The sequence below is a fragment of the Sus scrofa genome, chromosome 8 (genome assembly GCF_054392235.1).
Source record: "Sus scrofa isolate SSC_HxYL_T2T_F1_AM1 chromosome 8, Sscrofa_HxYL_maternal_Yorkshire_Landrace_v2.0, whole genome shotgun sequence".
NCBI classification, from domain to species: domain Eukaryota; kingdom Metazoa; phylum Chordata; class Mammalia; order Artiodactyla; family Suidae; genus Sus; species Sus scrofa.
This window is the reverse complement of record NC_139390.1, coordinates 111612582-111630017: the sequence shown is the minus strand read 5'-3', so window position 1 is coordinate 111630017 and position 17436 is coordinate 111612582. Positions and strand designations below refer to the sequence as shown.

General features: G+C 37.8%; 1 protein-coding gene across 2 annotated transcripts in view; it reads right to left on the bottom strand.

Annotated features, from left to right (window-relative positions):
- PRSS12 (serine protease 12) overlaps nucleotides 1-17436 on the bottom strand; it is a 75582-nt gene that overhangs the window by 32764 nt on the left and 25382 nt on the right. For both annotated transcript variants that reach the window (XM_003129227.5, XM_084973088.1), the window contains exons 5-7: nucleotides 10669-10847; nucleotides 7650-7791; nucleotides 4293-4489 (exon numbers count right to left, since the gene is read on the bottom strand). In XM_003129227.5, coding sequence (XP_003129275.2) covers nucleotides 4293-4489; nucleotides 7650-7791; nucleotides 10669-10847 — 518 coding nt within the window. The remainder of the gene's footprint in view (nucleotides 1-4292; nucleotides 4490-7649; nucleotides 7792-10668; nucleotides 10848-17436) is intronic.

Sequence of the window (17436 nt, the reverse complement as noted above, 5' to 3'; positions counted from 1 at the left end):
CATACTGTCATACGGTGAATTGTGAGGGCATCAGAGTGGGCTCTAATCCAATTTGTACACAGATATACAGATGGAAGATGGTTTGAATAGAATGGGGAGAAAAAGACCATGTACAAGCCAAGAACAGACGCCTGGAACACATTTTTCCCTCCCAGCCCTCAGAAGGAAACAACCTTACAGACACCTTGATTCTGGTCTTCAAGACTCCAGAAGTATGGGACAATAAACACCTGTTGTTTATACCACCAGGTACAGCAGCCTAAGCGAACTAATATACATACTTTTGATTACCTAGTTCCTAGAAGGGTCTCAGCTTCAGGGCCACTAAGATTTGTCCATAAGGACTTACGGACTACAATCAAACATGGTGAAATTATCAGAACTAAAGAGCGGTGAAGTAAGCAGCTAATGAACTCACTAGATATGAGTTTAGCCTTCTTTTTTTTTTTTTTTTTTTTTTTTTTTTTTTCTGTCTTTTTGTCTTTTTAGGGCCACACTCATGGCATATGGAGGTTCCCAGGCTAGAGGTCTAATCGGAGCTGTAGCCACGGGCCTACGCCAGAGCCACAGCAACGCAGGATCCGAGCCATGTCTGCGACCTGACCTACACCACAGCTCACAGCAACGCTGGATCCTTAACCCACTAGTCAGATTCGTTAACCACTGAGCCATGACGGGAACTCCTAGATATGAGTTTAAACTAACATATGTAATCATTAGATAACATCTGGTAACTGAGAGAAAATACTGTTGGCAAGATGGACACATCCGACTTCGATTCCTCTGATCCTCTTTGGGGCCCCTGGGGTTGCTGGCTCTCTCATTTCTGTCCCTAATCATACTCACTTCGTGGGACAGGCATCACAGTAGAATTAACAGAACAAAGTCAAAATCAATAAACGTCTGTGGCGTGCCTACTTTCGGCACTGCTTAACATTAGTTAAAAATCTTGGTGTTTAGGTATGTCACAAAATGCAGTATATTTGAAAATTCATATTTCTTTGTATCGTATCTGAAATCTGGGGGTTCTTTGCAAGAGAAGCAAGGCAAAATAAGTGACCCTCAGAGAAAAAGATCTAAACAGACGAAATCCTTAAAGTTTTTGATTTTTACATTTTTTAGATCTTTGGTACAAAGTTAAGAAATCATAGGTCCATGGAATTAGACCTCCACATTCCACCCTAATTGTTTTGTGGGCAGTTTTTCATACACCATAAAAATAAAAATTATGAAGTATTTTTAAAGCCTAAGTTGAGGAGTTCCTGTCGTGGCGCAGTGGTTAACGAATCCGACTAGGAACCATGAGGTTGCAGGTTCGGTCCCTGCCCTTGCTCAGTGGGTTAACGATCCGGCATTGCCGTGAGCTGTGGTGTAGGTTGCAGACGCAGCTTGGATCCCGCGTTGCTGTGGCTCTGGCATAAGCCGGTGGCTACAGCTCCAATTAGACCCTTAGCCTGGGAACCTCCATATGCTGAGGGAGCGGCCCAAGAAAAGGCAAAAAGACAAAAAAAAAAGCCTAAGTGAATACTTCATAAAGATAATACAAACAATATTTCTGAACCTAATCTTAGCCATTCATTTTAGAAAATCATTGGATTTTCAATGCTTGAAGGGAAACTGAATGACAGAAGTCATTCAATCAATACTACTTCACTGTTTATGTTTTTTCTGTTATGGCAATAATAATATATATGGCTTTATTTCTAAGATCTTCAATAAATATAAAATGCTTGGGAAAACTAAACAGTTCTATGGATATATACCATCTCTATATATCGCAAATTGGATTACAGTAGAGTTTTCTTTATTTCAATTTTCCTATATGATTTAATATATGTTAATATTTAAGAAAATATTTTCCTAGAACAAAGATAAAATCCAGCATAAATATAAACTAAGTCAAATTTTATACTATAAAATTAAGCAAGAGACATTCTCACCCTGAAAGAACTCTCTGCTAAGATTTAAAACTCTGAACTTTAGAATTAATGCAATATTAAAATGAGAAATCCACATATTTAACCATTCCACAAACTTCCCCCAACTCACATAGGTATTAACTGCATCATTATTAAAATTATTTCCATTGACCTAGAATATTGCTTTCAAGCATTCCATCTACCACACACCCAAAAGTAGAAAGTGTCTATTGAACTATTACTAATTTTGAGAAAAGTTTCATGCACATTTAAAGTTAAGGTCCACAAATTACTCTTCAAAGAGTCAAAAACTGTAATGGTCTAACAGCTCTTATCATAGTTCCAAAGAAGTAAAAAAATCTCAAGTGTTTTTAAAATGCTGTTGTTTATATCACTATTCCATGATCTCCTTCTCTAAGCTTCTCTTTTAATTATGCAATCCTTTTTGATAAGTGGGAAAGTAATGATCTCTTTGGATGAATAAATGGTAATCTGATTCTATTCCAAAAGGATAATTTAGCTCAAATATAATGTTCTTCTGACAAATGAATAGTTAATAGACGTTACTGAAATTAGTCCCAAAGAATGCATAATGATGATCCCATATTTTATGAATAATTATCACCCTCAGCTTTTTAAATTTTTAAAAAATACATCTATAATCCTAGAAATAAAAAGATTTTTAGGAGAATGAAAAGATTAGCTGTCCTAACTATATGCATGTATTTAACTGTACAGGTTTTCAACAAACTCAGATTACAGTATTTCATATAGTATTTATAATATGTCATCACCTGGAATACTAATGGAGTATGCCTGAAAATACCTGCTATCTGGGACTAAGCGGATCCATTTCTAGCAAAGAGGCTCTATCTCCGCCAACCACCCACAATCATTCATCACATAATCCTGGGAGGATCATAAATCCTCCATAAGAAGAAACAAGCAAGAGAGAAGAACAAATGAAAGGAGAAAAATTGGAAACAGAACCTACAAGGGATGGAGTAAAACGCTGCATTTCCACCTGGTATAATGCTAGATTAGCACAGTGAGTAACTGTGAGCTCACAGTTTGTTGAGTGCAGTGAGGAATCACCCAGGTACCCTGACAAACTTAAATATACGCACAAGCTAATACTGTGGGACTCAACTCATTCCATTATTTTATAACGTGAAGATTCCAACTTCACAGCTTCAAAACATGAGAATAAGAAAGGGGTTGATTCAAGCCTGAGGTGAAAACTAAGAATGACCTGAGGTTATTTTAACATCTGAGCACCCCAAAACACATGTATAGCTAGAAATAGAGCCATGGTAGTGTCCTGGCACGTCTTTTGAATATCTCCCTCTATATTTTTCATCCATATTTATTCTGTCCTCCTCATCAGAGGTTAAGTCTGTCGAGGATATATAATTGCTCTCTGCTCACAAAAGGATCTTTACCTATAAATATTTAAGACCATTAGATGGGCTTTTATCTGACTAAAAGTCTGAAGAAATTTGGAACTAGGGATAATAAAGCACACTAATGGTTTTTAGTAACAGGGTATCTTAGAAAGATAGATGGACTGTTTACACCAATGAATCCACCTAGGAGCTGAGAAACTTGAAAGATCTAGGTTAGGACAGAGTAATGAATGGCTGGTAACCAATGACTGACAAGGCCTCAGGACTAAAGAAGAAATAAATCATGAATGGCGGGAGAGAGAGCTATCATTTTGTTCTGATTTTTTTTTTTTTTTTCTTTTTGCCTTTTCTAGGGCTGCTCCTGCAGCATATGGAGGTTCCCAGGCTAGGGGTCTAATCAGAGCCATAGCTGCTGGCCTACGCCAGAGCCACAGCAACACAGGATCCCAGCTGTGTCTACAACCTACACCACAGCTCACAGCAATGCTGGATCCTTAACCCACTGAGCAAGACCAGGGATCGAACCCTCGACCTCACGGTTCCTAGTTAGATTCCTTAACCACTGAGCCATGACGGGAACTCCTGATTTTTTTTTTTTTAAATCCTTTCTCAAATAGTTCATTAGAATTCAAGTTAAGTGAGAAGCAGAATAGGTGACTAATCAGTTGGGGAATGGACATTGCAGCTTCTTTATTCCATCTTTCAGACATATGTGAGTAGAAACATTTTTAGTGAGAACATAGGCTTATAGTTAGAAAAAAAATAGGAGTAGAAATTTAATAACATTGGTGGAAAGAGTCGAAAGATTATTTTGTTTCTGAAGGCAATTTACTGAAAATTAGAGTATTATGGGAAATAGACAAAAAAAAAAAGCCAAAAATGAGAACCGCTTCACATTCCAGACCAGTGAATAGAGGTGCAGTGGCTACTGAAATACAGACACTCAAGAGCTGTGGCAGGACCTCACCCAGAGAGAGTCTGTGTCCATCCCCGCCTGGGTGGCAGGAGATACTAACATCCTCCCAATGGCTGCAATCATGCCTTCCCCACGGTCTCCGGGAACACTGAAGGAGACTGGTTTCCTTTCCCAAGCAGCTGACGTCATCCAACCATATGGGCCCTGTGCTCTCTTCGAAGTGGTTTGCTGAGGCTTGTTTGCCATATCTGCAGCAATAAAATAAACACCATTCATAGGTCTGCTGTCTCTCATTTCATGGAACCACAAAACATAAAACAATGAAATTAAGCATCATGACTCCAGAGTGGGTATTTGTTCTTTCTACTAGCTTAAGAACTTAGTTCTAAGAGCAGTGCTCACTCCATCACATATTCTGAACGTCTTAACAATTTTGGATTGACTGAATGGGTAACTAGTGGATAATTAATCCTTTTCCCCCATCCATTCTTGTATTTTTTTTAACAATTCAACCCATCAACCAGAGAGAAGGTAGACAAAGAAATAAACCTCAAATTCCTGACTGTGGAAATAACACAGTGGACCCAAAATGAGATCATCTGCATCAGCCTCTGAAAAGCCATCTGAGCTCATTGGATTTCATTAGCTGCTCAAGGCCCTCTTAGTATCCTCTCTTCCAAGCAAAAAAAAAGTGTGTATTAGTTCAGTGATTTATTCATCCATGATGAAACTCAGGTTTAAGTCTATCAAAATCAGGTTAATGACAATGTTCTTAGCTTTCATAAGATTACATAAATCTGGTTTTTAAAGTTTTTATAAATTAGGAATTCCCATTGTGGCTCAGCAGGTTAAGAAACTGACACAGTATCTGTAAGGATATGGCTTAGATCCCTGGCCTTGCTCAGTGGGTTAAGGATCCGGCATTACCACAAGCTGCAGAGTAGGCTGCAGATGCGGCTCAGATCTGTTGTGGCTGCACAGGCCAGCAGCTGCAGCTCCATTCAACCTTTAGCCCAGGAACTTCCATATGCCGCAGATGTGACCACTACAAAAAAAGAAAAATAAAATAAAAATTTTATATATTATATTTGTGTTCCAATTGACTTTATTTGTAACACTACCTTACCAAAAAAAAAAAAAAAAAAACCTAAATGTATTATACTAAATACACATGGTGTACAAATAGGAAAGATCTGCAAAATTAAAAATTGGTAACTAGGTCAGTCTGTACCTTTATTCTTCCTCCACCCAATTTTGTTTTCTTTTGTTCTGTAAAATCCAAACAAACCTTTAGAAATCCCTAAAAGATACTGGAAGTGTCTTTCAGTTCTCAGTCTATATGATTAAACACTTACTCATAAATTTTATGTCAATCACTCCCATCATTGGATGTTTTTTAACTAAGAATATGAAGAGGTCTTTCTGTCTGCAAGATGATTTTTCCTAATTGTTTCTCCATGAATTTCCCTAATTGTTTTTTCCCAGGTACTTATTTATTAAATGTATTTAATAAGATGAACATTTCAGTAATTAAAACAATGTAATTTTACTGAGTCATTCTAAGACTTCTATTTTGCTGACTAACCAAGTCTCAACTAGAAAAGTAATTATTCTAAATCCCATATTGCTATCAATTTCAATTTATACCATGTTTCAAAAAAATGCATCAATTTGATTACCATCTATCCACGTCAACTATACAGCAGATAACAGGAGGTCATTTTACTTCAGAATTTCATTTGTATAAAGAAACCCAGAGTTCTACTTTCTCATTCCTAAAGAGTATTCTCTAGAAACTCCTCAGTAAACTAAAATGTAAATGTAGCACATGCCTATTCTACTTTCTAACACAATCATTTAGAACTTTTAACAAATATTATTGAGAACACTTTTAGAACCATTAAGCTCTGATACTCTGTATATGCAAGAGAAACTGAATGTACTTGTGAAACAAAATAAAATATGGAGAAAAAATACAGTGTCATTCAATTGTTTTCATTAATAAGGAAAAATATGAAAATAGGAAATATTAGTATTTTTGAATTTTTCTAAATTTGTGAAAAGAGGATACAGTTCTCAGACTAACAGAGATTCACTCAGATGAAATGACATTTAAGTAATTCTTATTAATTAAACATCAATATTTATTTGGCTGGTAAGTCATACTCCTTGACTCAAGTATAATAACTGCACTGCCCATGAAAATTCAAAATATCCAGCAACAACATGTATCTATATCTTCATGATACCGTTATTTGTAACAGTAAAAATTAAACTAGGTTAAATATTAATTTATGGTATGAACATTCAACAATTATGTTATTAAAATTATGACTGTGCAGTAATATACAAATAAAAAATTGAAAGCATATTTCTTGTAATAATACATAGGAAAAATTGCTTATCTACTACTAGAGCTGTCATAAAGTTATACACACAAGTTATGATAATGATGGTGTTAGAATGGAAAAACTATGGATAGTTTTTTATTTTCTCCATTTTCCAAACTTTCTCTAACATTTTATTTAGAGATTTAAATCTAACAAATTTAAAAATATATGTTTAAACATGGTCATAACCTGCTCGAATGAAAGTATATTCTTAAGGTTTAATCAATGTTGGCAATTAGCTCTATCTCAATCTGAAATGAAATAATTTTGCTCATTTTTGCAAGCATGAGACAATTACTTCAAGCATGATATAGAAATATGGAAAACAAGAAAGAATGGGCATTCATGGGCTTCATTCAGATATTAGCTCAAAGGCATCATTTGCAGTTACTTCAACCAACTTAAGTCTTTACTCTGGAATGCATTATGTGTGTGTCATGAAATATATCACCCAAAGCATGATACTCAGTTTTTAAGAGGGCGAGGTCAAGGGTGAGTTCGAAAGGTCATCTCATGAGAAGAAAGCTGTTTTTCTCAAATAAAAGTGATAATTATCATCACATTCTGAGAAAGGAAATAATGTAATACTAAAGCATTTGACATTGGACTTCTCTTCAATTTTAGATACAATGATGTCAGCACTGATAACACCCAATAGCAGGGATGCCTGAGAACAAAACTGAGCATTCAAAGCATACAGTCTTACTTGAATAGACACGATGGGACCTAAAAGTCATCTGTGGCTCCAACCAATTATTCAAGAAGAGGGGTGGTGGCAGGAAAGGCAAATGAGATAAATAGCAAAAAAAGGTTATTTGCCATCAGAAAAAAAATGATTGCCTTTTATTGTTGAACTATAATATGTAGATAAGCAGATAAGAAGGTAGGAAGGTAGGTAGATAATGATAGAGAATATCATTTTATTTTTAGTATAATGGAAATTACAAATAAGGATTACAAAATGAGACTTTAGAAAATATAACTTGGCATTTTGCTGCCTTGCATCAATGGATCTTACTTAAATCCCAGCTGTCGGCAAACCACATATGTATTCAGCTCAGTCCAGCCATCGTCACAGACAGTCCCCCACTGTCCCTTGTGATACACCTCCAGGCGACCTTCATGGTTGTTTTTACTGCCTGCAAGTCTGATGACCCCGTCTGTGACAAGAAGGAGACACAGAGACTAAGCAAATAGTTGTCCAAAAAAGATAGAACAACATTTTAATTTTACAAGAAATATCACCCTGCTCAGATCTCTCTCTCTCAACATTTTGTTAAACTTATACTAGAACTGTGTCCAACGATCTGAGGTCATTGGATTGTTTCTGAAGTAAGTCATAACACATATCTGTCTTAACAAAATAGTCTTTCCTTTTTATTTGTACTCCTATGTCTAAACAGAAAAATATATTCTGATAAAATTCCAAAGCAGTTGTTTTGATTTCTCCAGATTAAATAATATTTAGGAAACTTCCTATGGCTTCAATCTCCTTAAGTATGAGCAATATTTAGTCATTTAAATTGAAAAAGTACCAAAAAAAATACTAACTTGGAAATAGTTCAAAAATTTAACTGTGAATAAAAAAATATTGATATACAAAGACAGAAAAAGCTATTCTGGTTAAAAAAGTAATCAATCATGTCAATGAATTAATAATTCCCTAGGCATTGCATTCATAGATTACAAAAACTGAGGTACATGTTTCACCTTTGCTCTTTTATTGATAATACAAATCTAAATTGGAATTTTGTGAATTCACTGAATAACTAATTCCCAGAGAATCCTATAAAAAGCTTCTAAGCAGATATACAATACAATGAATTTATTCCCCAAAAAGCATATTAAAAAGCCATTTCCATCCAAAATAATCCAAAGACTTCCCAAATGAAATACATAAATAATCTTGGGTAAAAAAAATCATACTTTTCATGAATCTCTGGGATCTTTTAAAGTAAATGAATGTCTCCTAGCAACAGAATCACTTATTAATGTAAAACTTTATTCTCTGCAAAGCACTGTTACACTTATTACCTCATTTGACCATCACAGCAACACTACAAGACTATCTTCATTTGAAAGAAGAAGAAATGGGGGCTCAAGAAGATGAAGCACCCTGACTTACAATCTGGTGTAAATTTTATATTTTTATTGTGTATAAATGTGTTACTATAAAAAAAAAAAAAAAAAAAAAAAAAAAAAAAAAAAACAGTGTCTACAGAACTATGTAAATTAAAAAGCAGATCTTCGGAGTTCCCGTCGTGGCGCAGTGGTTAGTGAATCCGACTAGAACCATGAGGCTGAAGGTTTGATCCCTGGCCTTGCTCGGTGGGTTAAGGATCCAGTGTTGCCGTGAGCCGTGGTGTAGGTTGCAGGCGCGGCTCGGATCCCGAGTTGCTGTGGCTCTGGTGTAGGCTGGTGGCTGCAGCTCCGATTTGACCCCTGGCCTGGGAACCTCCACATGCTGTGGGAGCATCCCTAGAAAAGGCAAAAAAAAAAAGCAGATCTTCAGCATTTCACAGCATTTCATGAACACGGCATTAGTTTTCCATTTAATTTTTTTAAAGATTAAAACTCCCATTTTCTTCTTCAAGCTCTTTTTACTATAGAAACAACAGATTTGTGATGACCCAACTTCTCCTGCCTGCCCATTTCCTTATTCTTCCCCCAAAACATTACAGGCGCATACACATACACTCATTTGCACTCGAAAATGCCCATCTTGGAGCTCCCACTGTGGCACAATGGGTTAATGATCTGGCTTATCTTTGTGTCATTTCTGGTTCAATGCCTCACCTGGTGCAATAGGTTAAGGATGTGGCTCGATTCAATCCCTGGCCCCAGGAATTCCATATGCCTCAGGTTTAGCCAGAAAAAATTAAAAAAAGAGACTAGTATCCATGAGGATGCAGGTTTGATCCCTGGCCTCACTCAGTGAGTTAAGGATCCGGTGTTGCCGTGAGCTGTGCTGCAGGTATGGCTTGGATCTTGCATTGCTGTGGCGTAGGCTGGCAGGTGCTGCTCCAATTTGTTTCCTAGCCTGGGAACTTCCATATGCCACAGGCGCGGCCCTAAAAATAAAAAAAATAAAATAAAAAATAAATTTAAAAAAAAAAGAAAAAAGAAGGAAAAGAAAAAAAGAAAAGAAAGTGTGCTTTATTCAACAATCCCATTGGAGTTCTCATTGTGGCTCAGCAGGTTAAGAACCTGGCACAGTGTCCCTATGTCGATCCCTGGCCTCATTCAGTGGGTTAAGGATCTGGTGTTGTCGCAAGCTGCAGCTTGGGTCACAGATGCACCTAGGATCCCACGTTGCTCTGGCTGTGGTGTAGGCCTGCAGCTGGGAACTAGCCTGGGAACTTCCATGTGCCGTAAGTGCAGCCATAAAAAGAAAAGAAAAAAAAATCCCATTAATACGTTTTTACCAGCTATATTCTGAGAATCAAGCCAGGTTAATATGTGCATTGACCAGTTGTATAATTAATACCTAATACCCCAAATTTATCACTGCACAGTGATTTTGACTATTGGGTACTATATACTGCAACAAGATCATGTTTTCTGATCTAGTCTTACAGGATTATTTGGCCTTAAATCGAAAAATTCAGAAATATCAAGGAATATGAAGACAGCATTCTATTCTATTCTATTCTATTTTTTAGGGCTGAAGTTGGGGGGTTGATCGGAGCTGTAGCTGCCATTCTACACCACAGCCCAGCAATGCCAGATCCAAGCTGAATCCACAACCTACACCACAGCTCATGGCAATGCTGGATCCTTAACCCACTGAACAAGGCCAGGGATCAAACCCACGTCCTCATGGATACTAGTCAGTTTCATTTCCACTGAGCCACAACGGGAACTCTGAGATAGCATTTTAATATACAGTTTGTATCTGGAGGGGGTTTTTTAAATTGTATTTGAGGGATTTATTTGCATACTCATTTAGTAACATTTCCTAAATTGAGGAAAAGGGAAGGCAAGCCCAAATGGTGCTGGAGGCAAGAGTTGGTAGATTAATGGGGTGAAATTCTTACCTGTCAGAGGGGTACAGGACACTCCAGCATCTTCTTTATGGTCACAGTTGTGCTCTCCCCAGGAACTCTTTGGACATTGCTCAATAGAAAGCTCATTCCCGGTGCAGCGTACTTCATCCAACATTACTGGGCCAGATCCTTCCCCAAAATATGCCTGACTCCATGCTTTGGCAATGCCACTGAACAAACAATAAGAACACAAGTCAGACCAAAGGCTGGTCTGACTTTTTTCTTTTGCCCCTGGCAAAGGTAAAATTATGATTAATACATATTTTCCCTCATTGATTCACTCCCATAGACCACATATGACTTGCTCTATTTCTTTTTGGGGTTGGTTGTTGTTCTTTACACTTTCATCCATCACAAATGTTTCAAAGACTACTGGTTATTCCCCAATATTTACTACCCTTTTAGATCTATTAGTAATGGATCTTCAGATTTTTAGGAGGACAATGGCTATCCAAAATAAAGACCACCCTTCCCATCCTCCCTTGCTTCCAGCTGAGTTCGTTGTTTGTTTTAAAATATACGTAACAGGAGTTCCCGTCGTGGTTAACATATACGACTAGAAACCATGAGGTTGACGGTTCGATCCCTGGCCTCCCTCAGTGGGTTAAGGATCTGGCGTTGCTGTGAGCTGTGGTGCAGGTCGCAGACGCAGTTCAAATCTAGCATTGCTGTGGCTCTGGTGTAGACCGGCAGATGTAGCTCCAATTAGACCCCTAGCCTGGGAACCTCCACATGACACGGGTGCAGCCCTAAAAAGACAAAAAGACAAAAAAAATAAAAAATTAAAATATACATAACATAGGAGTTCCCATCATAGCTCAGTGGTTAATGAACCAACTAGAATCCATGAGGATGTGGATTCGATCCCTGGCCTCACTTAGTGGGTCAGAGATCTGATATTGCCATGAGCTGTGGTGTAGGTCACAGATGGGGCTCTGATCTGGTATTGCTATGGCTGTGGCACAGGCCAGCAGCTATAGCTCCGATTCCACCCCTAGCCTGAGAACCCCCACATGCCATGGGTGTGGCCCTAAAAACCCCCCAAAAATACACATAACATAAAATCTACCATTTTACATTTTTAAATGTATAATTCTATGGCACTAAGTATGTTCGAATTTATTTGACTAAATATATTTCTCCCTTTCGAGTCAAAGTGATACCATATGCTAGAACTCCAGATTTAAATGAAGATCATGATTGCCTGTCAGAATGATTAATGACTTCAGAAATTGCATCTTCAGCCCCTTTTAGCCTTTTAATTTGTAGATGACAGCATTTATATTTTTAGTTTATTTTTCAATCATACTGTATCTATTCCCCATTATTTAACTTGTCCTTTTCTTATAACATTTTAAGTAGCTTGAGTATTTATAACTAAAACAATATAATTTTGATACATATAATTCAGATTTTACTCTTCAGCAATATGTTTTATTGGAACAAAGCCATACTCATTCCCAACTTATTACCTGTGGCTGCTTGTATACGACACAAAAGCACACTTGAATAGTTAGAAGTCTGAAATACTCACTCTCTGGCCCTTTACAGAAAAGTTTGTTGACCCTTGTTCTAGAGGAAAGAGATTAATGAAAGTAAATACGGAAACTGACTTTGAGAACACTGAAAGTTGGAGACCAGAGGAGGAGGAGACAGGATGACTAATGCAGGTCACTGGGAAGCCAGATAGGAAAGCTTTGGAGAAAGGCGGCTTAACAACCTCCTTGGATCTTTGCCCTGGAATAAATGCTAGGAAAGAAAAAGATCTATTAAGGAAATTTTCAGTGGGGATAATTCACTGAGCCAAGATTAGGTGCTATAAAGCCAGGGACCAATATGAGAGAATATAACATTTGATCCCAACCGCATGGAGGGATGGAGGGAGGAAGGGAGGGAGGGAGGGAGGAAGGGGGAAGGAAGTGAGCTGAAAAGTTAATAAAATGAAACAATAAGAACATATTTCTTATACCCTTGGCAATAAGAGGATTTCCTGAGCAAGATAAAAACAACAGAAGTCAGAAAACAAAGACTAAAAAAGTTCACTTTAATCATGTATAAATTTAAGCTACTATATAGCAGAATACACCATAATCTGAGGCAAACCAACAAGCTGTAAGAAATTTTTTTTTTTTTTCTTTTTAGGGCTGCACTAGAGGCATGTGGATGTGGAGGTTCCCAGCAAGGGGTCGAATTGGAGCTGCAGCTGCCGGCCTACGCCACAGCCACAGCAACGAGGGATCCCAGCCGTGCCTGCGACCTACAACACAGCTCACTGCAACACTGGATCCTTAACCCACTGAGCAAGGCCAGGGATCGAACCTGCAACCTCATGGTTCCTAGTCAGATTCGTTTCCACTGTGCCTTGACGGGAACTCCCCAGAAATATTTTTAAAATATAACAGCAATCAAAGGAAAAAACTCCTAGGAATTAATAATAACACCATTATTATTATAATAACAAAAGACAAAACAACCAACATTAAAAAAAAAAAAAAAAAAAAAAAAGGCAATAGAAGACCAGGCCAGGCTATTTACAGAATACATACCCATGGCCACTGACCATACGGTAAAATACTCAATCAGTGATAAAATTAAAACAATAAGAATACATTCTCACATTATCATTAATATCATTTTCATTAAATATTTAGGCTAAAAAGTCACCAACTAAGGCTTGTTAGTCCCAAGAATAAATAACAAACCAACCCTAAAATATACATTAGTTGGGAGTGAGCTGAGATGGGCTGGAGAGAATAAATGAAATACACTGTATTTCAAATATGTTACCGATTATGTGATAGAAGTTCTAGGAAAAAGCAAAAGCCCTGATTAACTGCCTCTGAACTGTGTCCCTTTGTTAAAGGAGGACGAGAAAGCAGAAGCTCTGAAAAGTGACTCTGGGGAAAGTCATCTAAGCTATGATGCAGTCTTAAAATGCCACTTGGGTGTTTTATTTTCTTCCTTATATATCGCCACATTTTCCATTGTTTATAAGCATTATTCTAATGATCACAAATATGTTTAATAAATATAAACCAATCAGAAGAAACTAACAACAAATTTGAGAACCAGAAAAGAAACTAACTAGGAAACTATAATGTAAAACAAATTAGGTTTCCTAGCTAATTTTGGAGTTTATTAAAATTAAGAAGATAATATTTACAAATATGCACATTCCTTCAGCCAGTCACTAGTATTTCCTGGTACCCTGGATTGTGCTGGCTTTTCAGGGAATACCAAAGAAATGGATGACTCAGCCCTTCCAGAGACTGTACAATCCTGGGGAAAGCAACATAAAATTCCTGAGTTGTTAAAGTCAAGTAAGTGCAATGAGAATTTGATAAGAGTGTGTGTCCTCTGTCCTTCCTTTATGGAAATGATTTCCACACCAGTCCTGGCAGTTCACTTGTGGTAACAGCCCCAGTGTTGCCTACTTTCTTATCTTCTAACCACAGAATAAAGTTGTGGAATAGGGGTGCTCTGATATAATATATTGATTCATTAGGTTATTTTCTATAAAGCTGTTTGACCCACATAGCTGCAATCCCCAATTAAACACCGAAATGATTCGATGTCTGATCTTTATCCAAAACATTCCTAAACCTATTTAGCTAATCTGATTGTATTCATACAAAGTTTAAAACAAACCTTCATAGGAAAAGAGCAAATAAATAGCACCATGTGATTAACTCAATCCCCGGGTTTAGCTACTACTAAATAGAAGAGACACAGAATAGAGTTAGGCAATTCTATCGTGCAATATAATTCCTTGTTAGATTATAAAAGATTGATCCTTTGACAGTAAATATCAGTTTGTGACACCTGTAACACACGGATGAAAGAACTCACTTTTAATGGTCAATAGCTGACATTTTTCCCTGGAAAACAGTCCCCTCCACCTCCAATAATGATATTTGAAGTATAATAAATGATTACGTATGTCAGACACTGGTCTAACAGCTTTATATGTATTAACTCTTTGAACCCTCCCTATAAGCTCATGACGTCATTTTCAGATGAGGATACCGAGGTCCAGAAGTTAAATAATTTGCTCAGCATTACCCACCAGTCGATGGTGAAGCCTGTCTTGCTACAGAACAGATCCTGAAGCACTTTGCTTCCTTATAGTCTCCTGGGAGTTTTCAGTGAGGGGCCTATGGCACCTCAAATACAGTCTGTCTAAAACATACTATCAGTGTCTTCCTACAATTAATTTTCTCTCTTGACTGCCCTATTTCTCTCAGCCCTATATTTGTATTTATTCTTCTTAACACCTGGCTATTTTTGCAAACAATGTAACATGGAAGAAAAATCATACATTGGAAGCTATAAATCTCAAGATTCTAGCCCTCACTCATACTATGACTTGGGGGCTCTGAGTAATCACAGAGGGCCTAACATTCTCATCTGTTAAAATAAGGTCTCTTTCCTGCTCAATAATTCCATATACCAGTAATTTTTATAAAGATTTTAAAAGTCAATGTACTGCCAGAGTTCCCATTGTGGCTCAGCAGGTTAAGAATCTGACATATTGTCCATGAGGATGCAGGTTCAATCCCTGGCCTTGCTTATTAGTAGGTTAAGGATCTAGTGTTGCCGTAAACTGTGGGGTAGAGGGCAAATGCAGGTGGGATCCAGTGTTGCTGTGGCTGTGGCGTAGGCACACAGCTCCAGCTCCTATTTAACCCCTAGCCCGGGAACTTCCATATCCTACAGTGTGGCCATAAAAAAAAAGAAAGAAAAGAAAAAGAAACAAATTAATGAACTATCAAATAAAAGAACAAAGAAACACTTTTTAGATTGCCCCAAAAGAATTTTTATTGGTTCTAAATAATTTTTTCTTTTTCTTTTTTTTTTTTTTAGGGCCACACCCATGGAATATGGAAGTTCCCAGACTAGGGGTCAAATCAGAGCTACAGCTGCTGGCCTACACCTCAGCCACAGCAATGCTAGATCTGAGCCTCCTCTGTGACCTACAACACAGCTCACAGCAATGCCAGATCCTTAACCCATTGAGCAAGGCCAGGGATCGAACCCAAGTCCTCATGGATACTAGTTGGGTTCATTACCATTGAGCCACAATGTGAACTCCCCTCTGTATAATTTTACAGCAAAAACAAACAAACAAACAAAAAAACAAAACAAAGAAAAAAACATTCAAAATTTTAAAATTCCTATGTAAATTATAGCATATCCACACAATAAAACATGATGTCACTATGCTTTTGAGTTCTGAAAGACATAAGAAATGCTTCCATGTTAAGTGCACAAAAGGAACTCTAATTAAAATGTCTATACCTGAAACTTGACTGTGTACACATGCATTCTCAAGTTCAATTTTCTAACATCTGGCTGCCTTTTTTCCAGCTCCTCTTCTTTCTCCAAGTGCTGGGTTAATCAAATTTAAATATCTTAAGTACAGTAATTTCTTTTTTGTTTTAGGAAGCCTGCCAGTTACCAAAATCTACAGACACCATTAAAAGATGAGGGTCACCAAAGACAGCACCTCACAAAGAAATTATAACCAGCCCTCCAGGGAGGCATGGTGTAGTTTCCCTAAGGGAATTCAACAAAGCAAGTCCAAGTGAGATGAAATTTGCTTAAGAACATATAATAAGTTGAGACAAGCAACCATTACGCTGTCTGCTATCAACCATGTGCCATTAAATATTATTTCATCTGAAAGTACTGTGCCTTTAAGTGAGCCAAACAAACTCTAGGGGAAGAGCAGTTGCAGAACATAGCTTTACTGCAAGCTTATGAGAGAGGTATAAAATCAAGTGAGAGAAAAGCAAACGAACAACTCAGCTCAGAGCCTAGAGTACTTACAATAAAAACAAATTCCCAACAAGCTGTATTATTGGTTATTACATAAGGCTTGTGGAGGATTTTTGCTGCCTTGAATATCTGGAGATATTTTTCCTTTTAATCACTTTTCTGAACATGAAGCTCCTCATACAAAAGATAGCAATGAGCTAATATTTGAGAAAGATGTAAACACGTTACACAACCTGCGCATGTGTTCAACAATAATAGAGTCTTCCATATGATTCGATCTCTGTAATGCTTCCTTTCTTTCTTCCTTTCTTTTCTTTTTTCTTTCTTTTTTTTGGTTTTTAGGGCTGTACCCATGGCATATGGAGGTTCCCAGGCTAGGGGTCTAGTCAGAGCTACAGCTGCTGGCCTACACCAGAGACACAGCAACAGCAGATCCAAGCCGCATCTGCGACCTACACCACAGCTGACTCACGGCAGCGCCGGATCCTTCATCCATTGAGCAAGGCCAGGGATCCAACCCTCAACCTCATGGTTCCTAGTTGGATTCGGTTCCACTGCACCACGACGGGAACTCCTCTGTAATTCCTTCCATGTAATAGACTATTGTTTGTTAACACTGTCTTTAAGAACTGTTTAGGAGTTCCCGTTGTGGCTCAGTGGTTAGTGAATCTGACTAGGAACCATGAGGTTGCGGGTTTGATCCCTGGCCTTGCTCAGTGGGTTAAGAATCCGGCATTGCCGTGACCTGTGACGTAGGTTGCAGACAAGGCTCGGATGTAGCATAGCTGTGGCACAGGTCTGCGGTTTTACAGCTCAGATTCAACCCCTGGCCTGGGAACCTCCATATGCCACTGGTGCAGCCATAAAAAGACAAAAAAAAAAATTTACTGTGTGTCATTTAAATTTGCACTGCATTTTTTTGGCCACTCCCACAGTACGTGGGCGTTCCCAGGCCAGGGATCAACCCTGCGCCACAGCAGT